The following is a 23879-nucleotide window of genomic DNA, read 5'->3' as shown; positions in this document are numbered from 1 at the left end:
AAGCCTTGCAGACATACAGGGCTGCAGCCCCAGGGGGCCCATTCTGCTCTCCCCATCTCAGCTGGCTCTGGGTGGTTGGAGCATTGCAGTGACAAGGCAGTCAGTGCCTGCCAGCAGACACCCTGTGAGTAATTGTGGTCCGGCTGTGGCTGCAATGTCTGTTTAGGATCTCTGCCTATTACTCAGCCTGGAAGCAGGCATTGCAGTAAGCAAAACTGTCTGACACAGAAGTAATAATGAAATGCAAGGCAATCAGAGCTCTATTTGTAGACTGGACAGCTTGCTGTTTCCAGCCCAGGCACTAGAAAGCCATGGAGTATCCTGGATTGGAAAGGGCCATAGGAATCACTGTATCTCACTCCTGGTGACCTGCAGCTGCAGGATGTGGGACCTGTGGGTGCTGGGTTCAGAATGGTGCCTTGTCCCAGTACTGCAATGCTGTGCTCCACTGCTGTGCAGGCAGGAGGGTCTGTGCCCAACAGATGCCAAGTCTGGGTGTCAAAAGCTTTAGGTTACCATGGGAAGTGCTGTCCTGCAATCTGCTCGTGCAGTCAGCACTCCCAAAGTGCAAACTAATGTTTTGTTTTATCTGCTTTCTTCCCACCCCCCACCTTTCCTGGGCTACCGGTGATGCTGTTGGCAGCTCGCACCCAGGCAGCTGCATAGCACAGGGATAAAAAGCAGCTTTCTGCTGCCACCTCGTGATGACAGCGGGCTCTCAGCCGGGGGAGCATGCTTGGATTTCTGGGGAGTTCTAGGGCAGATGAGCACCTTGGAACTGCCCCTGTAAAGAGCCCAGCAGCACGGTTCATTCCTAGGAGCTGCAGCTTTATTAGGCTGTGCTATTCCTGCAGCAGAGCCCCGGTCCCAGTGTCTCAGAGGCCATCGGGTGGCACAAGCCTGCTGGTGCCTTGGGATGGTGCTCCCTGTGTGCTTTGGGGTGATGGATGGCAGTGCTCTCCTCCCTTGGGCAGGCTTGTGTTCAATGCAGCAGGGAATAATGAAACCCTGGAGGGCAGGCAGGGATGCTGTGGGGCCAGAAGGATGAGCTGAGACCTGCACAAGCAGGAAGGTGCAGCAAGCACCATGCCAGGCATCAGGCACTGATCAACCCCTCTCTGGTGCTGTCCCTGACGCTCTTCAGGAAGACAAAGATGTGGGACCCTCCAGTCCCCTTGGCCTCCAACGCAGCTGGTGGCTTGCCAATGGAACCAGCCTCCTCCTGCCCTGCCTTGGACTTTGCCACAGTGATGTACTTGGTGACGATAGCGATGTGGTGGGACCTGAAGTCAGCCAGTGCTGTGATACAGTGGTTAAACGCCTCGTGGAGCCGCAGGTCTGCAGAGCTGAGGATGTGCTGCCGCAGGGAGGGGGCCAGGCTGATGTCTCTGATGAAGGCACGGTGGGGAGGGGGCATGTAGTCCCTCATCCTGTGCAGGAATGCAGCTGCAGAACATCAACAGAGACATTGGGAGAAATGAGAAGGTGGCATTTCTTTAGGTGGAAATATTAGATTGGTTTGCCCTTGGAAGGCCTGCCTGCACTCTTGGAAAGAAAAGTTAATGCTAAACTACTGGAGAACATGAAGGAGTTGGTGTGATGTAAATCCAAGGGAAGAGGAGATGCGGAAGGATAGGTCCTGGTCCACAATCCAATGCAAATGCTCTCCAAGCAGTTCCCAGTTGGCATTTGCTGGCACTGCTCTTGCCCCCTCCTCCCTCTCCTGAGTGCCTTATGGAAAAGCTTTCTCCCTTTGGGTCCCTGAGCACAGGAGCAAGCAGGGGCTGAGCCCCAAATCAATGCCATGCTGCAGGGTCTGTGGGGTACCCTAAAACCCCCAAACCAGTCTCCTGCTGGCTGTTCCCATCCAGCCCTGGCACCGAGTTCTGCTGTTCAGTACCAGCAAGGTCTCCCTGCACAGCCTCCTCTCCTCAGCTCTTCCCAAGTGCATTAAATTAATTGAGAAGCATACCCATATTAGGTCAGTGCTTCATTAGTGTTGGCTTTAACCCTAAAAGGCAGGTTTTAGCCTTTGCTCTCGGCATTTATGTATTATTTGCTATTAGGCTGGCTTTGCTAATTTCTGATAAACATTTTCTGTCTTGGGCAGAGTGATGTGAATGGATGAACTCAGTTACTGGCAGGGTGCTGGCGTGTTCCGCTCCTCAGCTCTGTACCCATATATAACCTCAGCAAAGAGCTGACATGCAAAAAACAAAGTCTGTTCCTCTGGGAATTTATAGCAGCACAGAAGTGTGCCAGAGCCTGGTTTATGGACTTCCTCATGTAATGTACTGCGGACAGCCAGAGGCAACAGAAGGATTTTGGAGGGTGAGGTGGGCTGCTGTACCTGCTGTAGGTGCAATGGGCACAGCGCTGTGGGCAATGCAGTGGGTTGGTTCTGTGCAGGGTCTGATTGGATAAAAGGGAGAAGTGTTGGACTTACTGCTCTCCTGGCTGTGTTGGATCCCCAGGAGCTCATCAAAGGTGTGGAGCACGGAGCTCTGTGCTGCGCTGCCTCCTGAGAACGCCATGGGCTGCTCGGAGATGCCCTCGTAAAGCAGCCCGTGGGGCATGGCTGCGTTGTCCCGCCAGCTGAACAGACAAGGGCAGGTCAGCACGGCTGGTGCTGGGCTGCAGGGAGTGACCTTGGGCTGGTAGATGGAGTGCTGCCCTCCTGCCCCCAGCCATGCATCACTGTGCCCTGAAAGCTGTCCTCAAATGCAAGATAAATTCGGGAATAAACAGCACATCAAGGTGCACTGCAAGGTCATGATGTGGGGAGAGAACCATCATGGTGTGTGTTGCTATGAGCCCTGGGGCTGCATCCTCATCCACTGCCTTTATTTCAACAGAGAACAAGCCCAGAATGTGATTTCCTCCCTCTCATGAAAGATGCTCATCCACAGCAAGGCTGAGAACTGGGCTGTGCCTCCCCCCCACCCCCGTACACCATTAACTCACAGCCATGTCACCCAGCTTGTGCAAAAATGGATAAATGCTCTCCTACAAATAGAAAGAGGAGTTATAATTTCAGAGCCGTAATGTGCCTGGCACAAAAATATCTCCTGACCTTCTGAAGAATGCACCGTTTCATGGAGCTTTCAGTGTTGGCTGCTGGAGCTGTTTGACTGCAGGAGCAGATTTTTGCTCAAATTGCAGAGAAAATAGATTCATTATTGAATGCCTTAATATTTTTAGTTCTCCCGGGGATGTATTTATAGTAACCTTTACTAGTGGGAAGTTCTTATAAGCAGAAGGGAATTCAAAGCCATGTTTTTCCAGGCTGATGACCATCAAGACAAGGTCAGCTCGGATAAAGAAAGAAAAGAAACATCATCAGGATGCATGGAGCCTTTTGACTTAGGAATGCTGAGATATGCCGAGCAGAAATAAAAATAGAAAGCTTCTGAGAAGGCCAAAAGCAAAGCAGATTGTGGTGCTGGCAGCCCTGCAGGGAGCTGAGGGACAGCAGATCCACAGTGCTGAGCTCTGCTGCCCTGACCAGGTAATGTGGGTGAAGGGAAATACTCCCTGCTTACCCTGAGAGGAAGATCCTGATCACGGTGTAAAATACTGCTGGATCCACGTAATCTAGGTGGAAATTAGACCAGTTACTGTGGGGAAATTGCAGGTGATGCTGCCTGCAACAATACTTCCAATGGGACCCCACTCTGCCATCAGAGCAGGGCTTGCTGTGGTACTGTAAGGGCCAGGCACAGTGCATTCACACTATGCATCTCATGAGCCCTGAGTGTGCAGGCTGCTGTTACCGTGCACCCATTCCTAATACCATGCATCTGCTGCAGGGCCTTGTCCATGGCTCCAATGGCTGCTGACAGCCCCTGCAGGGCTCGGTGCAGGAGCTCATCATCATGGTGCTGGAGGGCATGAATGGCCTGAATGGTGGCCTGCAAGGAGTGGAGAAGAGCATGAAGTGATGGGCTGAGATGTGCCCTGGATACTTGTGGGGTCAGGTGGCTGTGGGTCTTGCAGCACCATACCTTGATACCAGGCACAGCTGCCTTCTCCACCAGGAGTGTGACGAGGATGAATCCACGCAGGCTCTCTCCCCCAGGCAATGATATAATAGGCTCCAGGTTCCTGCAGAGTGGCCAGCAGTTGTTTCCCTGTGTCCCTGCCTGTCCCCAGCCCTGACACCACACATGTGGTGTGCTCAGAGGCTGAGCTCTGCTGCAGCAACTTGCACTGCTGCATCCCATAAACAAGCAAGTGGTTTGGAGGATCTGCACACAGGACTCAGCATGCAGCTGCCTGCCCCAGTGCTGGGTCAGAGCATAGCTCAGTCCTTGGGGAAAAACCTTCCAGGTGCAAAATGTCCCACTCCTCAAGCACAGGTAAGCAAGGAGTTGCTCTGCTCTGCCTCTTTAGGGATCTAAACCCTTCCCTGGCAGCACTGCCCTGCAAAGGCTGGAGCAGCAGCTGTTCTGCCATGGTGCTTTGCTGCTATTACAGTGGTATGTCTGTGCACCAAGGACTGAACTGTTTCTGTCGTGTACTGGGAGAGAGAGGTTTAACCCAGCAGTGTGGGAGCACTACGCCAATTCAAACAAAACTAACGCTGTTAGAAAATAAATAAGCATCTTAAATACTTACTCAATTTCCAGAGGCCTGGAGGCATTTTGAACATCAACAGCAAATGCACACGAAAAGGGGGAGAAGCAGAGAGATAAAGTGATGTTATAAACTGTTCTAGCAATGGGCTGTGGTGCACCATAGGGAGGTTGTGCACCATAGGGAGGTTCCTGCCCTTGGCCAATAGCTCCCACATGTGTGCCATGGGGCAGAACCCTTCCCTGGCCCTAAGCCATGGGTCAGCCCCAGGCTGTGGTGGCTTCAAATGGCTCTGGATGGGGTGGGAGCTCTGTGCTGGACAGGAGCCGCGCTCGCCTGGTTACCCGCTGGGATCCTTCCTCCTCCAGTTGGCCAAGACGAAATCTGCATGGGTGAGGATGGGGGGCAACCCCAGGGCCTGTGACACCTCCCAGAAGGGAACGGCCAGGTTATGGGGCAGCATCTGGGGGCACAGAGCACAGCACAGGGCTTTGGCATCAGCCCTGCAGGATGGCTGTGACCCCCCAGAGCAGGAGCTGATGTTACCTTCACGGTGCCTTTCTCGCCCTCCTGCCAGACGTAGCCCATGGTAAGGAAGCTGAGCACCAGGTGGGCCAGGTGCAGCTCCTCACGTCCTTGGAGCTGTTGAGTGTTCAGCTGTGGCATCTGACAGAGAGACCCTCATGAGCACATGTGACCTGCATGCTCCCAGCCCAGCAGGGCCCTCCTGGCACCTTGCCTTTTGCATCCCAGCCCTGTGCTCTCCCTATGGATATTCGTTCTTTCCTTCCCATCCCTTCAGGGTTTGCCATGGATGGAACTGGTTGGGTTGCATGTGATGAGTCCTGGTAACCCTTGGGAGCTCACTGCCCTGCACCACGAGGTGCCTCAGCAGTTGTGCAATGATTTAGCTCTGTGCCAAGTTAAGGCTTTGCTTTTGCAGGCCCAGAAGCGACTGGTGCAAACCTGAGCCAGTCAGAACATTATTGGCTTAGCTTTGCATTGACAGTCCCAGCTGTGTCAGATTGAAGTGTGAGAGCACTACCAAAGCCAGATGCAGTGACGTGTACCTGGTGGATGCGTGCACGGAGCTGGTGGCTGGCGATCAGCTGGGGCAACTCATGGGCAATATCCATCCAAGGGCTGTAGGAAGGTGGCAGCTCTGTCTGGGGAGATGGCAGGAGGGAGGGTGTCAGCACATCACACGCTGGGGACCAGCTAGATATACACAGATCCATTCTGAGGCTGGGTGCTTGATCCTACTCAGGGCTGGGAGATAAGCACAGCCCTGGGCAAAGACTTTGGTTATTGCAAGTCTACACCTGGACACAGCTGCTTCATACTGGCTGCAGTGCAAAGTAGCTGCAGGTCAGGGAAAGGGAGCACAGTGGCAGTGCTGGGTGTGCACAGGGCAGTGCTCTGCTGCATGGGAGAAGGTTCTGTGGCAAGGGACAGGAGCACCCTTCCAGCTCTCAAATTGCAACTAATGGCTCGTGTCTGGTTCCTCCACTTGTAATAGCAGCCTGTGTGATTGTGAACTAATGGCCGATAAACAACTGTCTGCCCGTCCCTGAGAGCTCCCACTGTAAAATGCGCCCGGTGACAAATGGCACCGCTTGTAGGATGGGAGATCTGCCATCTAAATTCCCTCCTTGTCCGCGTGGAGAACACTGTAAATCCACAGCCACTATCTGTATTGCAAAGCTCCTGCTCCTCTCCCCTGTGCCATTTGCTGCAGCCAGCATAATCATTTGTCCTATGAATCTGCCGAAGCCAAAGCCTCGCATGCATTCCTCATTGTTCTATCAACTACTGTAAAACACTGCTAAGAGGCAACCCAACCAGCACAACGCTCACCAACCCCAATATCTGCCACTCTCTTTAGCACGCACGGCCGTGTCCTACCAGAGGGTTGGGCAGAAGGAAGCCGTACTCCTCGGAGAGCTGGAAGCGGCCCATTGCAGTGGGCTGTGGGCTCTCCTCCTCGTCCCCAGCCTCCATCCTGTGCTGCCCTGCTCTGTGCTGAGCCAGCACCGTGCCCCAGCCCCGAACCTTGTCCTGGGGGGTGCCTGTGGCTGGAGGGGCTGAGCAAACATGACTAAAGGTTGCTGATAAGCAAACGCTGAGCTCCAGCCCCTGCAGCGGGTTTGGGGTGGGGGCTGCGAGCTGTGCCCTCAGTATGGGGACATGGGGATAAGCTCAAGCATGGCACCCCAATATTGTCTTCCCCACAGTGCTGTCCCTGTGAGAGTGGTGTGTGCACCGAGTCCTCAGCTCTAGGTTTGCTGATTTAAGTGCTCATAACAGCCTCAGTGCAGCCAAGGTAAATGAAGGGGAGGCACAGCTGAAGCTGCTGCCATGCAGTAAGTGCTGCATGGCAGAGAGCAAAGCTCCCAGAGTCACATTTCATGTCAGTTGAAGATTAATCTTCATTTCCAGCTAACTTGTTAATGGCTGAACACAAGTTGAGCTGTCATTAAATTCCCACTGTCAAAGCACAAGGCTGTAATGATGGATTAAATGTGCATTAGTGAATGGCATGATCTCCCCATGGCAACAGCTCCAGGTGGGGTGGGGGGGATGAGAGCAGAAGTAATACATGGAGGGAGCACCTACACCCTGCCCTGCTCCCAGCCCTGCCCTGCAGGGATGACAGACCTCAGGCACCAGAAATACCTTTTATTGAACAACACAAACAAGGACACAATACAAAGGACATAGCCTTTCAATGTCCCTCCAGCCTCCAGACCAGGGCTCCATGCTGCTGCAAACACCCATGAATTTGGCAATATCCTTTAAAGGCCTTTCCAGCTCTGCTGCTATGCATCCACTGTGATCTTTTCCTCATCAGCGATCTTTTCCTCATCTGTGATCTTTTCCTCATCAGAGATCTTTTCCTCATCAGTGCTTTCCTCAGACCTACAGCATGGGAACAGAAGGGGGTTCCTGTAAGTGCCAAACAGCACTGCCTTCCCCTCCCTATGTGGATGGCAAGGATGAGCTCTGCCTCTCCTGCCACCCACACCCCATGGAGGGTTGCAGGCTCACTCCTCTTCTTGTGGCTTCTCTCTGGACAGACACTGCCTCAGCTCGTTTATGTTTATTACCACGAAGACGAACCCAATGTAGAGGGGCACACTGAGACACCAGATGAGAATCTCCGATGTCTTCAGTGAGCTCTTCTTCCAGATGGCTGCAAGGGATGACTCCTTCAGAGGGGAACAGCAGCACCCTGGAGCAGCCCCCCCTGCACTCACAGCCCTCCCTGCTCACCACCACTCTCTCCCTCTACTTTCTCCTGGCAAAACGGGGCCTTCCAGCCAAGGTCACAATGGCAGCTCCCTCTGTTGTTACACACCTGCATGACAGAGGAAGAGAAATGATTTCTATCAGCTGACCATGAACGCATCCTCACTTTTGCGAGCTGCAACCTGGGAGAGTTGCAGTGATCTCAGAACCAAGGGCATGTAGCACTGTCACTTACACCGTGATTGTGGCATTTTTCCATTACGTCACAACTGTAGTTCAAGACCGAAGCAGGCACACACTTCTGTTTCAAGCAGACCTAAAGCACAGACACACAGTCAGCACACAATGGACACCAACACCTACCTCCTGCTTCACTCCATTCAGTGGCATTCATACTGTCCACGTATCAAGCTCAACTTGTTTGGGATACAACCAATAGAAAAGCCACTGCCCCTGGGGCTCCACTGCTGCAGAAATGCTTCCAGCAGCTCCTCCTTTTCACCCCAGCACTGCTCACCTTATGGTCATCACAAGCGCTGCCATCCCTCACCAGCATGGGGTCCTTCTCCGTGAGAGGCTGCATGTAGTCCAGTGTGACACACACCACGTTCTTCACCCGCACGTAAACCACCGCAGCCCTCTCCTTGGTGAAGGGCACAGTGCCTGGGTACTCACAGACCAGCTTCCCACAGCGGAGATCACTGCAGGCATGGAGAGCACAGTGCTTTGCAAACCACCCTCACCCTTCCACTCCTCTCCATGTCTGACATGGGAGGGCTGAGCACAGCCATAGGAGAGTGGCTACCTACCTACCTATCCTAAATAGGTTAGGGTTAGGGTTAGGGTTAGGGTTAGGGTTAGGGTTAGGGTTAGGGTTAGGGTTAGGGTTAGGGTTAGGGTTAGGGTTAGGGTTAGGGTTTGGGTTTGGGTTTGGGTAGGTAGGTAGCCTACCTTCCACAGCCCTCACCTCCAGGCACAGCTGTGGTAACCACTCTTATCAGAGCCACAGTGCCCCATTCTGTCCCTTTGGCCATTGACTTCCTCATAGCAAGCCCAGGGTGCGTTTTTGGCATCTGCAAACACACACCATCACTTAGGGACTGTCAGAAAGCCTCGCTGCTGTGCATCACCACTGGCTCCACGTGCTTTTGATTCTTGTCTCCCCCAGCATTAAGCTGCCTCACCTTTGCCAAAGATCTCCTGGCACTGAATGTCAGGAGACAGGCACTTCCCCTTATAGCAGTAGGCAGTGTTCTGCTTGCAGGGATGCCCGTCCATGACCCACAGGTTGGGTGTACACTCCCCAGAGGTGCCATTGCAATATTCCTCCAGCTCGCATTCATTATTAGAGCGAGATCTGCACAAGGTGCCTTTTTTCCTAAACTGGTGGAAAAAGACAGAACGAGAGGAGCTTTGCACAGCACACACTCACAAACAGCAGCACAGAGTCCTGTTATGATGCTCTCTGCACATGGGTCTTGCAAACAAGCAATGCAACAGCACTGCAGCACGGCTCACCCTGCACCTGTAGCAGCATGGTCCTGACAGGCACTGCACACCCGTTCTTAATTTGCAGCCCTCAGTGCAGCACGGATCATCCCGGCACTCCTGGAAGCAATGAGCACGGACAGTCAGGAGAGTTCATGCTGCTCCCATAGGGAAACAGGAACACAGCTCCAAGGGTTCCTGGCATGGCTCTTCCTCAGGCACAGCCCTGGGCTCCCACCAGGGCTCACCACCCACCTCTGGTAACCCACAGTCACAGGCCTCTCCCATCTCCACCAGTTTGTTGCCACACACAGGACTTTTGTAGGACACATCCGCAGACGGCCTGTTCAGGAAGCAGTGCCCTTCTCCAGAGGTGAGAAAACGCTCAAAGTCTCTTATGCTGCAGTTGCTGAAGGCTTTGGTGCCAGCTGAGTGCCTGTAAGCAGAGGGTGAGGTCTGTGTGCTGGGGCTCCATGGCTCTTCCCATCAGCAGAAGGACAGGAGCCTTGCACTGCACTTACACTGCATTGCTCTGCATGATGCAGGTGGCTCCTGCACAGCCACAGCTCCCAGGGTCATCATAGTCCATCCCCAGGCTGAGTCCCAGCAGCTGAGCCACAGCCAACGAGAACACCTCCAGCGTTGTGCCATGTGGGTACTGAGAGGGCACTGCAGCTGTGGGGTGCTGCCAGCCCTACCCCCCCACACCACAGCTCAGCACCCAGCAGAGCAATCCCTGCTGCCAGCAGCCCTAGCCCTCCAGGTGGACACAGCCCAATGCTGCACCCAGGCACAGAGCTACCCACATGGACAAGACAGCTCCATACCAAAGCCACTGCTCCAGCATGGTCCTTGGGACACAGCTTCCTTGCAGAGGATGCTCCTATGGGATGGGACTGATCCCTGTAGCTGAGGACAGCACAGAATGAGCCCTACATGTGCTGCTCTGCACCACACTGACACCCCTATTCCTGCCATTCCCACTCCAGCCACCCCCTCCTTACACAAACAGGAATGTTACGTCCTTCGGCTGCCGTGTACGATGTGTGTTTTTCCACTGCAGAAATCTCTGTAGTAATTCTTCTGGACCTCCTGTGGTCGGGATCTTGTTCATTTCTGTCCAGAGCTCCAGAGAACTCAGCACTACGGTCAGGTTGAGGCGAGTGAAGATCTGGGAAGAGGCAGAGAGCATGGCTGGTCGGGACCCCTTTGCTCCCCACTCACTTTTGGTGCAGGGCCTTTTCCATCCCAATGCAGCCCTTTTCCCCACCCAACTGAAAGCACTCACGCTGTTCACGTAGCTGAAAAGCTGCACCATCTTCGTGGTCACCACGTGTTTGTCTGCTCCCAGGTGGTCGTACTGAAAGATGACAGATTGCAGAGCACACGAGTGTCCCATGCAGGGACTGCACCATGCACTGCCCACACCCTGGGCAGCTCTTCTGCTGCAGTCCCTGCTATTGCACGTCACTTTCCACACCCAAGGGAGCTGCTTCCCACCTCATGAGGCCTTCCAAGCCCTGATGTTCCGTGAAGGTTTTTCCTAGGAAAAACAATTTATGATGGAGAAGATGAAGACTTACCAGAGCTTTGTCCAGGATGACGTGCATCTCCAGATGCCAACGGGACCTGGGAACAGCTTCCATCACCTTGAGAGAAACCGAACAAATTAAACAGCAACAAAAATCCCCATAGGCACATGAACAGGGTCAGCATTTGAGGTACTGAACAAACAACATCCAGCTGCAGATCTGGAGATCTTCCAGGTCTGTGGCACCACTGCAGCCCAAGCTGTACTCACTGCTCCATCCCACGGCTGCAGGGACACCTCTGCAGCCCAGGCCAAGGAGCTGCTTCCTTCCAGCAGCTGCGTGTCCACGTTCTCCCCTTCCATCTGATAAACGAGGTGCTGATACCCAGCCGCAGCCTCCAGCGGCCTGATCCCATAGCTGGCGTTGGCGAACTTCAGGACCCCACTGCAGGGTGAAAGCACAGGGCAGGAATGGCTCTGCTGCAGCACCGCCGGATCCCGTGCCTGTTCTCCTGCTGTCACAGCAGGGCGAGCAGCTCACCTGAGCCCGGAGCAGGTGCTGAGTGCCACGAGTGACTCTGGGAAACCCTCCACGTAGCCCACGTAGAAGCAGTCGCGCTGGAAGCAGTGAAGCCGCACCATCAGCGCGGTGCCTGCTGTGTGGAGAGCAGCAGGGAGCAGGGCAGCACCGGGCACCAGAGCTGAGCGCTACCGCCTGTGGCCCCATCCCATCCCCGTAGAATAAACCGAGCACCGAACCGACGGCTTTTGGCGTCCTCCCCCCCCCTCTGTTCCTCACCGCCCCCAGAGCGGCCGCAGCGCATCGGGGGATGGAACAGCATCCCAAGGAGAGCAAGAGCCGCAAGGAGTGTCCTTGCAGAAGAGAAGCTGCACCTCTGCCGCTCCGGGTGTCCCCTCCAGCCCTACCCGGAGCCGTCGGGCGCAGCGTTACCTCCAGACGCGCGAGTTCGTACTGCGTGTCCCCGCCGCTGCCGTCGGTGTAAATCCGGAGCTTCTCAGGCAGAAACACTCTGCGCACAGAACAAACGGACCCTCCGCTGTTCCGCTCCGCTCCGCTCCCCGTCGGAGCCGCCCCCTCTCGCTGCCGCCGCCCCCACTTACTGCTGCCGCAGCCGCACGGTGTGGGGTCGGCCCGCGATGGGGATGGTGACGGTTCGGGCGCGGGGCCGCCCCTGGGCCGCTCCTCCCCGCAGCACCGCAAGCAGCACCGCCAGCCCCAGAGCCGCCCGCATCGCCCCAACGGCCGCCGGTTGCTTCAACGTCTTTATTGCTCGCGCAATTCACCCGCGCTCTGCCTCGAGCGTCGCTCCGGCTCCGGCTCCATCCCCGAACCGCTGCTCTGTCTGCTACAGACGCTCAAGTTGCTCCTGAAGCTGCTGGTATCGTATTCTGTGGAGCTGCGGGGACAAAGCGGGGCTCAGTGCGGGGCTGAGCACAGCCCGGTCCCTGCTCTCACCCCCCCCCCTCCCCAGCCGGACAGGAGCCCGTCACATCTCTATTCCCAAAATGTGGTGTCCCATTGCTTTTGGTTGGGGACACTATCATGGAGCACATGGTAACGCCCCGAGGAGCATCAGAGATGCTTGCCATGTCCTGGCCCTGCTCTCTCATGTTGTCTCTCTCACTCTTCTCCTCCACAGCAGGACAGATGCGTTGCTTTCCAGTTGTGATACCTGCAGCTCCTCCTGCATCTTACTTTTCCTCTTCTATAGTTTCCCCAAGAACCAGCATTTTCCTGCTGGCCTTTTATACAAACAGCCAGAGGGGTGTCATGGATTATGTCCTCTGGATCTCAGCAGTTTTCCAGGAGCTATCACTGATCCCTGCCCACCTCTCACCCCCTTCAGGAACCACTCAATGTTAACTCACGCATAAGATGCCGCCTCACTCCCGGCACAGCGCCGCATCAGCTGGTTCCACTTCATGATCAGGATGATGATGCAGATGAGGATGGGGATGAGGAGGCAGAAGGTCAGCAGCAGCACATTTTTTATTGTATTCTCTGGGGCAAGGCCTGGGGACAGAACCACACAGCAGCCCCAGGTCAGCGCCAGGCAATGCTGAGAGCCCTGGGGCTGCTCGGGGCTCTGCTGTGTGCACTCACTGTTGATGTCCCGCCGCCACTGCCCGCTGTCAGTGCTGCCACCCACCGCAGATCCCTTTACCCTGCAGTAGGGTGGGCTCCAGCCTGGGTGGCAGTGGCAGTTCTTCTTGTTATTGCACACCTGCAAATACCAGAGTGGATAGAAAACTCTCTGCTTCCAGTTTTCTGCTCATCTAGATGAGCAAATACTCCACGTTCCCTCATCCCATTTGATTTTGCTCTTAGAACACTAAGAAGTCTCAGTTTCTCCCACACTGCTGCATGGTGATTCTGGAGGATGAGGACCTCCAGGTTTGGCCAAGTCTCAACACCTGGAAATAACCTCTTCAGCACTGAGCAGCACAGCACCACCTGCCCAGCAGCACTGCTGTCACTTACCCCGTGCCCACTGCATTTCTTCTGCACATTGCAGTCATAGTTCAGAATGGAGTGTGGCTGGCACGTGCCATTCATACAAACCTGCAAGTAGAATAGGAAGAAAAAAAACCCTGCTGGGCACATTTCTATCTTCCTTCATCAAGGAAGGCAGAGACCACCTCTAAAATACGCTGCAAAATAGCAGCCATTTCCAAAGCTGTTACACTTGTGATAATGATGCATCATTTCCACACTTGGGAAACATTTCTCACCTTTCCATCACCACATTTCGTTCCATCCTTAACCAGGAGAGGATCTTCCTCAGAGGGTGAGTACATTCCATCAAAAGACACGCAGAGATGTTCTTGCACTTGAGCATAAATGATGGAACCCTTGAATCTGGTGAAGGGAACTCGGTTTGGGTACGTGCAGACGAGCTTTCCACAGCCCAGGTTCCTAAAGAATTCAATAGTACAGCAAAGGAAGGAAAGTCAGCGTGCAGAACACAGCTACAGCACAGCAGGGTTTACGTGTTGCTTCGGAAGTAAAGGGAAGCACCAACCAAAGATGCTGGGTTACACCTACAGCCAGGAGCAGGGCTGGTATCCATTCAGCTGGTGATTACTGCAGTGCCCAAACCTGTCCTGATGGCTGTTGATTTCTTCATAACATGCCAAAGGGGCATTTTTTGCACCTGGAAGTTTGGAAGCAATAGAACAGAGGGTCACACAGATGTGCTGCTTTTGGTATATGTCAGTTCTTATGATTACAGGGACCCATTCCCTTGCCCTGACCCCAAAAGCAATGCGCCAAGTGCTTCTACCTCTCCCGTAGATCCGCCGGCACTGCAGCTCAGCAGACTGGCAGCGCCCATGATAGCAGTAGCCAGTGTCGTGCTCACAGCTGTGCCCGTCCTGCACGTAGACATCAGTGGGGCAGGAGGCAGAGGAGCCATTGCAGAACTCGGGCAGATCACACTGTGTGTCAGCAGCGGGACGGCACAGAGTGTTGGGAGCTTTGAACTGGGGGGGGAACACAAAGTGCTCACTGCAGCTCCGTGGGCACCACACACCGATCCCAGCCACCCCTCAGGTGTGGGGCTGAGCTCCCATCTGCCATTTAACTCTGCCATGTTCAGCGTGATGCTTTCCTTACCTCCCAGCAGGGACACACACATCTCACCTGACACTTTTCACAGCACAGTCCCAAGGAACACATGGAGCCTGGCTTCAGCTTGCACTGCCTAGTGCAGCAAGCATCCTTGGCACACACCTGCAAGCACACTACCAACTTTTGCTGCCTGCTCCCCACTACAGGAGGATTCCTGGCCCCATCCTGCTTTAGGGCAGGGAGCAGGGCAGGGATCCCAGCTCTGCAGCCCCCAACACCCCACTCACCACATCACCGCCGCAGTCACACTGCTCGCTGTGCTCCACCACCCCATTACCGCAGATGGCAACTTTGGGGTTGGGGTGCACCCACAGGGCCCTGAGGAAGGGGCAGTTTGGGTTTTGCTGCAGGAACTGCTCCAGGTCTGCAGCACTGCAGCTGCTGAAGGTCTTTGCCCCACTCCTGTGCCTGAAAGAAAAGGTGGACCTCAGCAGTTGTGTGCCATCACCGCCACTGCTGTGGCACTGAGCAGCATTCAGGAACACCTTGATTTTGGAAAGAAAAGGTATTGCTTTCACACACAGAATCAACAAGGTTGGAAAAGACCTACAAGATCATCCAGTCCAACCACCCACCCATCACCAATAGTTCACTAAACCATGTCCCTCAACACAGCGTCCAAATGTTCCTTGAACATCTCCAGCATCAGTGACTCCACCACCTCCCTGGGCAGCCCATTCCTCTGACTGACCACTCTTTCAGAGCAGCAATATTTCCTAACATCCAGCCTGAACCTCCCCTGGTGCAGCTTGAAGCCATTCCCTCTGGTCCTATCACCAGTTACATGAGAGAAGAGGCTGACCCCCAGCTCACAACAGCATCCCTTCAGGTAGTTATAGAGATCAAACCCTGAACCTCCTTTTCTCCCAACTGAACAATCCCAGCTCCCTCAGCTGCTCCTCATAAGCCCTGTGCTCCAGACCCCTCAAAAGCTTTGAACACACTTCAGGGCCTTGATGTCTTTCTTGCAGTGAGGGGCCCAAGGAAGGCTTTATCCTTCCCAAGCAGGTATCCCTGCACCACCACCATCACATCTGCAGCAGAACCCTGTAACCCAGGGACCCCCAGGCACTCACAGTGCTGCTGACTCCATGACACAGGTGTATGTGGGGCAGTGGCAGTCCCGGTTGTCATCAAATCTCATCCCCAGACTGCGCCCCATTAGCTGTGCCAGGAGGACAGAGAACGACTCCAGGGTCACGGAGTGTTGCAGCTGCAGGAGAGCAGTGCTGTTGGCTGTGGCACAGCCTGGCCACGTCCCCCCACTCACCACATCCCCATAACACAGCCCATACCATGGCCACAGCGCCGGTTGCATCACTGCGGCACAGCTCGCCCGGAGCGGTTGCGCCCACAAAGTCAGCCTGGTCCCGGTACCTGGAACACAATTCTGTGCAACACTCAATGTTCCAAAGCACAAAGGTTCAGCAAATCACTGCTCTTTGGTGGTGGCTTTCTTACATTAGCAGATAGGGCACTTCATAGGGACGCAGCAGAGTGCTGCTCTTCTTCCAATCCAAGAAGTTCAGCAGCACCGTTTCTCCAGCTCCCGTGGTCTTAATTTTGTTTGTGGACCTCCAGATGTCCATGGAGGACAATGTCACGGTCACGTTTATGGAATTGAACATCTGGAAGCGCAACGAGAGAGATGGACTCTTGTCGTGCAGGAATGAGCCTGTTCTGCGCACGGAGCACCACCGCCCCTCAGTGGAACATTTGCTTATAGGACAATACGGCACCGAGTAATTCCAGCACAGCACGGATTGAGAAGGCAAAGGTTGAAAGCAAACATGACACAAACCGGAGCAGCACTGAGCTGTGTGGCTGAACCCAACCAGCAGAACTGCCGCTGCAGCTCACAAAGCACAGGGGAAACTCACTCTGTCAACGAAGCCGATGAGGTGAACCACTCTCTGTGACACAATGTGTTGGTTGTCCCCCAGGTGCTTGTACTGAAACACAGGGATGCACCGTGGCTATCAGAGCGACCCGTGATGGGCTGATGGCCATGGGGTGGGTGCACAGCAATGTGAGACCACAGCAAAGCTCTGCAGAGGGCAACCAGAGCCTGGAGTTGGCTGCACAAGCCTTACCATGTTCCTATCCAGAATGACGTGGAGCAACACCTGTCTGTGGTGCCTTGACATTAGCTGGACGAGAAAAAAAGATCATTGTTGTTAATTAATCTACCCACGTAATTGAGATGCAATGAGTGCTGACCTCTGACAGACCCAGGGATGCTGGTGCTGGGTCAGCCTGTGATAGCACTCACTTTTGGAGCTGGTTGTGCTGTGTCAGAGCTGCTGTCAGCTGCCAGTGCATCACTGCTGCCCCCTAAGTGGCTGTGTGGGAGCAGAGCCCCAACTTCAGCCCCACTGCCCACGGGATAAACCACATGCTGGAAGGTGGGTGAGGAGCCCAGCGGCTCGATCCCATAGCTGGCATTGTGGAACTGCAGCAGGCCCCTGTGGAAGGCACAGGGTCAGTCTGTGGGCAGCGCTGGGCAGCACTGAGCACAGCAGCACTGTGCCCCATACCTGAGCCCTGTGCAAGTGCTGAGGGTCACTGCTGAGCCAGGAACGCCCTCGATGTAGCCATGGTAGTAGCAATCAGCCTATAGCAAAGCAAAGGGAACCCTCAGTAATTCCCAAACCTTCCCAACAATGGCTGTTGTGTATTTGCATGGACAGCTCTTTGTTCCAGCCCAGCACCTCCTGCCTGGTTTAGGATGCAAAAAGGTGGAGGAAGAAGAGAAACTGCTCTCCTGTAATAACGAGAGTTACACCTCTGAGAGCACTGGGCAGGAAGGCCACCCTGCAAACTGCCAGCAGAGAGAAGCTAACTGAGATTACCTTGATAGAGGGTGAATCAGAGCACAACTTTGTCTCATTGTATGTGTAAATGCTGAAGTTGGCGGATAAAAAGAATCTGGAACAGAAATGCAGCAAAAACTCTCTGAGAACATCCAAAGAAAAGCTTGTCTGGGATTTCCCCAGCTCAAACCAACTGCTACAGCCACACTGCACACAGATGGAGCCCACAGACCCTGCAGACCCCAAACTGCTTCCATTTGAGTTGCAGGCATGAGCACCCCCAGCACAGCCATGGGATGGTGGCAGCAGAATGGAATGACCAAAACAGGATGGAATGAACTCACTGCTTCTTGAGGTGAATGGTGTACGGCCGGCCTTCCACTTCAAGGATGTAGGACAGCGTGTCCTTGAACGTGCAGAAAAGCAGAGCAAATGAGAATTAGGGACAGGAAACAAAACACAGAGAGAAGGTACAGGAGCTCAGAAGATGCTGCCAAACCCACTGCACACAGCTCAGCATCACTTCCCAGAGCTGCACCATCACCACTCACACTGTAAGGGCTGCACACTGCATCCCTGCACTGGTACCTCCATTCACACACATACAGAATGATTTGATCACTTCAGTACCGTGTCTCCAGTTGTGTTTGAAGGTACCTTCTGGGGAATCGTGATGTGCAGAGGCACTTGTGAATCTAAAGAAACAAAGTGCATTTAGTGATGAACAGCACCTCCTGGGAGCATCTGTGAGCTGCAATTGGGTCCATGCACAGCATGAAAGGAGGCTTTGCATGGGCTGCGCCTGCAGACCTTCAGCCTCTGCCTTGAAGCCTCTTGTGAAGTTTAAACCAGAGTCCATGTACCACTGCTGGACCTAAGCCCAGCAATAGGAACGCTAAGCAATGGGAGCACGAGGGGAGGCTCCAGGTCAGCTCATCCAACCCAACCTCCTATAGAGCACAGCAGGGCTCACAGAGCCCACACTCACACAGTTTGTTGTACACAAACATCTGCTTCAGGAGGAGAGCAGAGCTGCCCCACGCTGCCTGATTGTCATGGTTCTGTAATGTTACTGTTCCTGAACCGACGGCACTGAACTTCCCACATTGGGCACAGCAGCACAACTCGTGCTCACTGATCTACCCGAGCAGCTCAGCCCCTTATAGCAGAGCTCAGAGAGAACCCAACCAGCACGGGGCCTTTCCAAGGGACTCCCCCTTCCAGAGCCCCAAATCCTCACCCCGCTGCCCATTGAGCAGCCGGCGGGTGGGATCCAAACCGGGACCCCCACCCTCCCATCCCAGTACAGCTCAGGGCCGGACTCACGCAGCGTAACCAGCATCTCCAGGAGCAGCGCCAGCAGCAGCCCCATACTGCGAGCCCCCCGATAACGGTCCCACCGTAACGGCCCCTCCGTGCCCCCTCCCCTCCTCATCCCCAGCACAGAGGCGCTGCCTCGCGGTGCTCCCAACGCTTTATTCGCTCCCTCCGCGCTCCGCCGCCTTCCCCTCGGCTTCATCCTCCTCCTGCTGCTCCTCCTCCGCTTTCTCGCTGCGCTCCTCGGCGATGCTGCGGGAGGAGATGGATGGAGCGGTGGATGTGAGCTCACGGAGCGGCTCCGCTCCGCCCCGCACAGCATCACCCTCACCGCTTTCCTCTCCGGAGCCGACGGATCCGCAGCTCCCGGCGCAGCAGCAGCAGCAGCACAACCAAAGGCACGGCGGGCAGCAGCACGCAGGAGGCCAACAGCGCAATATTCTGTGCCGCGTTCCGCTCCGTCCGACGCTGGGGGGACACTGAGACAAGAGAGAGCGGCTGGAACCGGGCGGGGGGGCGAAGGGCAGCTCCGCAGCGCCCACCCCGCCCCGCACTCACTGCGCTGCGGGACCTGCACGCCGCTGTCTATGCTGCCCCCGAGGCGCGATCCGCGCTGCAGGCAGTCGGGCGGGCTCCATCCCGGGTTGCAGTGGCAGTGTTGGCGGTTATTGCAAACCTAAAGGGGGATAATACGGGGGGCTGAAGGCCTTCAGGTCAGGCTCAGCTCTGCCCGGAGCCGCCCCCCGATGTGCGCTGCGGGCAGAGAATCCACCCGACAAATCGCAGCCCCCCACTCACTCCGTGTCCGTGGCAATGGGTTTCACTGCTGCAGTCGGAGCCCAGCACGGAGCGGGGGAAGCACGTGCTGTTTATGCACAGCTGGAACATCACAGCGCCAGGAATGGTAGTGAATATTTACAGCATTTATCAGTATGAAATATACCACTGCTGCAAAGGAGCAGGTATTTCCGAAGCCTTCTTTGTGTTTAGGGCTTATTTCTTACATAAAATGTTTCCCTACCATCCCGGAGCCGCATTTTGTGCCTGGTGGGACCAGCAGAGGATCCTGCGTTATTGGTGCATTCAGGAAATCCAGGGATACACACAGCTGCTCACGCACCCGGGCATAAACAACTGCAGCAGTCTCTGTCTCCAGCGGGTAGCTGGACGGGTACGAGCAGATCAGTTTGCCACAGCGAAGGTTCCTGTAACATCAGCCTGATTAGGATGGACATTCACTGCATGGTGAGGCTTCAGCATCATTCAGCCATGCAGCATGGAGAGGGGCAAGGAGAACACACACACACCACCGTGTTCATTGCTTAACACAGCTGCAGTATTGATGCTTGCCTGCTCTGAACAGCCCGAGTTAAAGCCAACAGTGCCCTTCCCTGGCTGCCTACCTCCATGAACAGGCCTTGTAGATGCGCCGTGGGTGGTACCCGCAGTGCCCAAATCTGTCCCTCTGGCTGTTCAGTTCCTCATAGCATGCCACAGAAGCGCTCCTAGAACCTGCATGTTGGCCAGTAATGTTGGTTATAACAGTCTCCAACAGCTTCCTAATTCCTCAGTCTGCACACAGCAGAACACAGATCCTCGTTGCTGCCACCACCCACCATCCCACTGTCCCCAGTGCTGTGCCAGGTGCTTCTACCTCTCCCGTAGAGCTGCTGGCACTGCAGATCAGCAGACTGGCAGTGCCCATGATAGCAGTAGCCAGTGTTGTGCTCACAGCTGTGCCCGTCCTGCACGTAGACATCAGCGGGGCAGGAGGCAGAGGAGCCGCTGCAGAACTCGGGCAGATCACACTGTGTGTCAGCAGCAGGACGGCACAGAGTGTTGGGAGCTTTGAACTGGGGGGGAACACAAAGTGCAGCCCATGGCTTCAGAACACTGAGCACCCCCAGCAGCCTCCCCCAGAAACTCCCCTCCAGACTTTTAGGGAGCTGAGCTGGAAATGCCCAGCCCAGGAACCACCTCAATTGCACAGCAGCAGTTTGTCTCCATCAGAGCCTTACCTGACATGTTTTACAACACGACCCAGAGGAACACTGCGCTCCTGGCTTAAGCACACATCCTCTAGCACAGCATGTATCCTTTGAGCATGCCTGGGGACACAGCAGAATCTCATTATACCACCTTATTCCCCCCCCCAGAACTTCTCAGCATCGGATGTTCTCCCCTTTTCACCCCCACAATGCAAATCTGCTGCACCCAGAGCGCACAAAGCTGCCATCAGACCGATGCCAGGATCCGACTGCAGCCCCACACTGCCGTTCTCACAGCTCCAAACACACCGCTCTGTATGGAGATGCTGCATTGCCCACCTCGGCGCTGCCGCAGTCGCACTGCTCGCCGCGCTCCACCACGCCATTACCGCAGTGGGGTGTACTGTGTGGGGAGGACCCCCGCAATGGGGGGCTGTGCAGGAGGCAGCGCCCTGCGTTACGCCGCAGGAAATGCTCCAGGTCTGCCGTGCTGCAGCTGCTGAAGGCCTTTGTCCCACTGATGTGTCTGAAAGAAAGGACGAGCCTTGTGCCGGCACCGCCACTGCTGGGGATTGGGCAACATTGGGGAATTTCTTACTTTCAGAAGTGAAGTTTTGCTTTGCAATAGCAAACCTGTATTTATCCTTCCTTCCCAAGCAGGTATCCCTGCACCACCACCTGCAGCAGAGCCCTCTGCTGGGGGTATCTGTAACCCAGAGACCCCCAGGCACTCACAGTGCTGCCGACTCCATGACACAGGTGTGTGTGGGGCAGTGGCAGCCCCGGTTGTCATCGAATCCCATCCCCAGACTGCGCCCAACCAGCTGCGCCAGGAGGACGGAGAACGACTCCAGTGTTACAGCGGGCTGTAGCTGCAGGAGAGCAGTGATGTTGGCTGTAGCATGGCCTGGCCACGTCCCCCCACTCACCACATCCCCATAACACATCCCCATACCACAGCCCCATACCACAGCCCCATAATAACACAGCCCATACCACAGCCACAGCTCCAGATGCATCACTGCGGCACAGCGTGCTCGGAGAGGTTGCAATTGCAAAGTCAGCCTGGTCCCGGTACCTGGAACACAGCAGCTCTTTGCACAGCCCTCCCCATGTTGCCCTGTAGCTGGGGGCTGAGTTTTGCATGTCTCCAGTTACTGCAATGCTTTGGTCTTACACAAACAGACAGGCCACGTCGTGTGGCTGCAGAGCCAGGTGCAACTGCTTCCACTGCAGGAATTGCTGCAAAAGCTCATCTGCTGCTCCATCTGTTGGAATTTTGTTCTGCTGCACCCAGAGCTCCAGGGAGGACAGCACCACGGTCATATTGAGGGGTTTAAAGATCTAAAATACAGTAGCAGCAGCTGTTCACACCTTGGTTTTGGAGCCGTTAAACCTTCATGTCAGCCTGAGGAGCTGCACCTCTGTTAAACTTACCTTGTTCACCAGATTGAAAACCTGGACCATCTTCTGTGTCACAGCACGTTGATTTGAGCCCAAATAGTTGTACTGAAAAACAATACAGGGCATGAAAGTGGGCAAGGCACGGCTTTGTAACAGCACAAACGACATTAAAATGTTCCCTATATCCATCACATTAGTGTGAGCTACCAACATCCATCTTACTCTTCCTGCAGAACCCACAGCACAAATACCACCCCATGAATTAGTGGAAGTTAGAAATAGCACAATCAAGCAAACACAAAGAGAAAATGGATGCTGCTGACTTACCAGAGCCTTGTCCAGAACTACATGCACCTCAATGTACTTGGGCAACTGTACTGCAACCAATGGTGGCTGAAAAGAGAACAGCTGGATGCTCTGTATTCCTGCATCCTAGGAACTGTGTCCCTGAGCTCTGCTGTGCTACGTAGATATCAATCATGTACAGAGCCGCTCCAGCTCAGCAGCTCCTCATTTGTTAGATGAGGCAGGAACATAATGACCGTATGACAGCTCATTGTAAGACATTGCCATCACTGCCCATCTGGGCTGCCCAGGCAGAGCCCTAAAAGGCACAGCCCCAAAAGGCAGAGCCCCAAAAGGCAGAGCCCCACACTCACCTCCTGCAGCCCCCATCCTGCTGCTCTGGAGTGGTTCTGAGTGAACAGGGACCCTGCTGCGTTCTCACTGTTCATCCGATACACTAAGTGCTCAAATGTGGGTGAGGAGCCCAGCGGCTCGATCCCATAGCTGACATTGTGGAACTGCAGCAGACCCCTGCAGAGAACAAGGTGCCATTGGCAGTGCCTGGTACCCCCTACCCGAGCAGGGCTGTGCCCATACCTGAGCCCTGCACAGATGCTGAGTGTCACTGCTGAACCAGGGACGCCCTCGATGGAGCCGTGGTAGTAGCAGTCGCCCTATGGCAAAGCAGAGGGAACCCCTTCTGCACTGGGGAGTCTCAAATGCAGGTCACCGAATAATACTAACCCAAACTTACCTTGATATAGCTTGAATCAGACACTGAGGATCCTGTCTCATCTGACATATAAATCCTAAAATCATCAGGTATAAAGAGACTGCAGAAGAAGAGCGTTAAGTCTAACACTGAAGCATTATCCCACACTCCCTCCAGACCCCAAACTGCTGCCATTGGGGCCACAGCCACAAGCATCCCCCACCCCTTCCATCCCAGTGGGGCAACAGCTTCAGTGCCTGCAGGTGGGAATTGCCCCGTGCCAGAACAGCAGGGCAGGTTCAACTCACTGCTTCTTGAGGTGGATGGTGTATGGCTTCCCCTCCACTGCAAGGACGTAGGACAGGGTATCCTTGGAGTGCAGGAAAGCAGAGAAAAGGGAGAATTATGGGCAGAACAGCAGGATCAGAGAGCAGATAAGACACTCCTTGAGGGGTAAGCAGAGCCCCACACCCACCATCACCCAGCCCACAATCACTGTGCCCACCCACCCCTGCACAGGTAGGAAAGGAACACTGTGAGTACCGACAGTCCTGTCTCATTTGGGGGCAGCTGCAGCGGGGTTGTGATTTGTGCCAATGCTCGTGGACCTGAGGAGGGAGAAGCAGAAAAGCATCACACAGCCAGCAGCCCCCATAGGGCCCCAGGGCTCTGCAGGGAGCATTGGGTGACTCACACAGCACAGCCAGCAGTGCAGCCCCCAGCACAAAGCACAGCCCCATGTTGCTGCCTGCTTAACAACCAGCAGCAAAGCTCCACCAGTAACAACCCCAACAGAACAGCCCCATAGCAACAGCCCCATGGAGCTGGTCCACACACAGCTCTGAGAAAGCAGCAGAGGACAAGA

General features: G+C 54.9%; 3 protein-coding genes across 10 annotated transcripts; all 3 read right to left on the bottom strand.

Moving 5' to 3' along the window:
• Window positions 1-807: 807 nt before the first annotated feature.
• Window positions 808-6822, bottom strand: IDO2 (indoleamine 2,3-dioxygenase 2). The gene is made up of 10 exons (XM_015883069.2): window positions 6481-6822; window positions 5646-5741; window positions 5122-5241; window positions 4920-5038; window positions 4618-4632; window positions 4005-4104; window positions 3794-3911; window positions 3543-3594; window positions 2447-2595; window positions 808-1446 (listed from the first exon to the last, which is right to left on the bottom strand). The coding sequence occupies exons 1-10, from the start codon at window positions 6574-6576 to the stop codon at window positions 1097-1099; spliced, it is 1215 nt and encodes a 404-aa protein (XP_015738555.1). The 5' UTR covers window positions 6577-6822; the 3' UTR covers window positions 808-1096.
• A 412-nt stretch (window positions 6823-7234) lies between these two features.
• Window positions 7235-12212, bottom strand: LOC107323764 (disintegrin and metalloproteinase domain-containing protein 32-like). 4 transcript variants are annotated; one of them, XM_015883150.2, is made up of 18 exons: window positions 11966-12211; window positions 11796-11874; window positions 11385-11461; window positions 11114-11288; window positions 10896-10961; window positions 10601-10672; window positions 10317-10483; window positions 10140-10221; window positions 9834-9970; window positions 9568-9748; window positions 9343-9432; window positions 9009-9207; window positions 8792-8897; window positions 8342-8525; window positions 8060-8140; window positions 7849-7933; window positions 7624-7768; window positions 7235-7494 (listed from the first exon to the last, which is right to left on the bottom strand). In XM_015883150.2, the coding sequence occupies exons 1-18, from the start codon at window positions 12094-12096 to the stop codon at window positions 7395-7397; spliced, it is 2157 nt and encodes a 718-aa protein (XP_015738636.1). In that variant the 5' UTR covers window positions 12097-12211; the 3' UTR covers window positions 7235-7394. The 4 variants fall into 4 exon arrangements, with proteins under 4 accessions (XP_015738636.1, XP_015738637.1, XP_015738638.1 ...); XM_015883151.1 differs by lacking the exon at window positions 11966-12211 and having other exon boundaries at window positions 11385-11499; XM_015883152.2 differs by lacking the exon at window positions 11966-12211 and having other exon boundaries at window positions 11385-11496; window positions 11796-11869.
• Window positions 12114-23827, bottom strand: LOC107323763 (disintegrin and metalloproteinase domain-containing protein 32-like). 5 transcript variants are annotated; one of them, XR_004309497.1, is made up of 21 exons: window positions 23709-23827; window positions 23558-23622; window positions 23323-23384; window positions 23057-23135; window positions 22900-22976; window positions 22677-22833; window positions 22345-22410; window positions 22051-22122; window positions 21791-21957; window positions 21610-21691; window positions 21349-21485; window positions 20953-21139; window positions 20644-20733; window positions 20280-20478; window positions 20029-20137; window positions 19647-19830; window positions 19424-19504; window positions 19184-19301; window positions 18957-19104; window positions 18635-18877; window positions 17955-18003 (listed from the first exon to the last, which is right to left on the bottom strand). XR_004309497.1 is itself a non-coding variant. In XM_032448868.1 (20 exons), exons 1-20 carry the CDS (start codon window positions 23752-23754, stop codon window positions 12129-12131), a joined length of 2259 nt encoding a protein of 752 aa, XP_032304759.1. In that variant the 5' UTR covers window positions 23755-23827; the 3' UTR covers window positions 12114-12128. The 5 variants fall into 5 exon arrangements, 4 of the variants coding, with proteins under 4 accessions (XP_032304759.1, XP_032304760.1, XP_032304761.1 ...); XM_032448868.1 differs by lacking the exons at window positions 17955-18003; window positions 18635-18877; window positions 18957-19104; ... (3 more) ...; window positions 20029-20137; window positions 20280-20478 and adding exons at window positions 12114-12261; window positions 12734-12878; window positions 12969-13089; ... (2 more) ...; window positions 13911-14019; window positions 14149-14347; XM_032448869.1 differs by lacking the exons at window positions 17955-18003; window positions 18635-18877; window positions 18957-19104; ... (5 more) ...; window positions 20644-20733; window positions 20953-21139 and adding exons at window positions 12114-12261; window positions 12734-12878; window positions 12969-13089; ... (4 more) ...; window positions 14508-14597; window positions 14723-14903.
• Between the last annotated feature and the right edge of the window lie 52 nt (window positions 23828-23879).

Source organism: Coturnix japonica, chromosome 22 (assembly GCF_001577835.2).
Source record: "Coturnix japonica isolate 7356 chromosome 22, Coturnix japonica 2.1, whole genome shotgun sequence".
Lineage (NCBI taxonomy): Eukaryota > Metazoa > Chordata > Aves > Galliformes > Phasianidae > Coturnix > Coturnix japonica.
This window is presented reverse-complemented; position numbering and strand designations above follow the sequence as displayed.

Bases quoted from the DNA above. Each gene is read 5' to 3' on its own strand.
- LOC107323763 (XM_015883148.2), bottom strand. From the start codon at position 18,680: ATGGGGCTGCTGCTGGCGCTGCTCCTGGAGATGCTGGTTACGCTGC. The intron at 13,090-13,346 runs GTAAGTGACAGC...TGGTATTTGCAG, and splicing joins AGAAATGCAGTGGGCACGGG to GTGTGCAATAACAAGAAGAA. The intron at 12,879-12,968 runs GTGAGTGCACAC...TTCTGTCCCCAG, and splicing joins GTGGCGGCGGGACATCAACA to GCCTTGCCCCAGAGAATACA.
- LOC107323764 (XM_015883150.2), bottom strand. From the start codon at position 12,096: ATGCGGGCGGCTCTGGGGCTGGCGGTGCTGCTTGCGGTGCTGCGGGGA. The intron at 9,749-9,833 runs GTAAGTGCAGTG...CTCTGCTTACAG, and splicing joins ATCATGCAGAGCAATGCAGT to GCACTCAGCTGGCACCAAAG. The intron at 9,433-9,567 runs GTGGGTGGTGAG...CATTGCTTCCAG, and splicing joins GTGACTGTGGGTTACCAGAG to GAGTGCCGGGATGATCCGTG.
- IDO2 (XM_015883069.2), bottom strand. From the start codon at position 6,576: ATGGAGGCTGGGGACGAGGAGGAGAGCCCACAGCCCACTGCAATGGGC. The intron at 5,039-5,121 runs GTAACATCAGCT...CTGTGCCCCCAG, and splicing joins GCGAGAAAGGCACCGTGAAG to ATGCTGCCCCATAACCTGGC. The intron at 2,596-3,542 runs GTAAGCAGGGAG...TTGTCTGTTCAG, and splicing joins ATCAGGATCTTCCTCTCAGG to CTGGCGGGACAACGCAGCCA.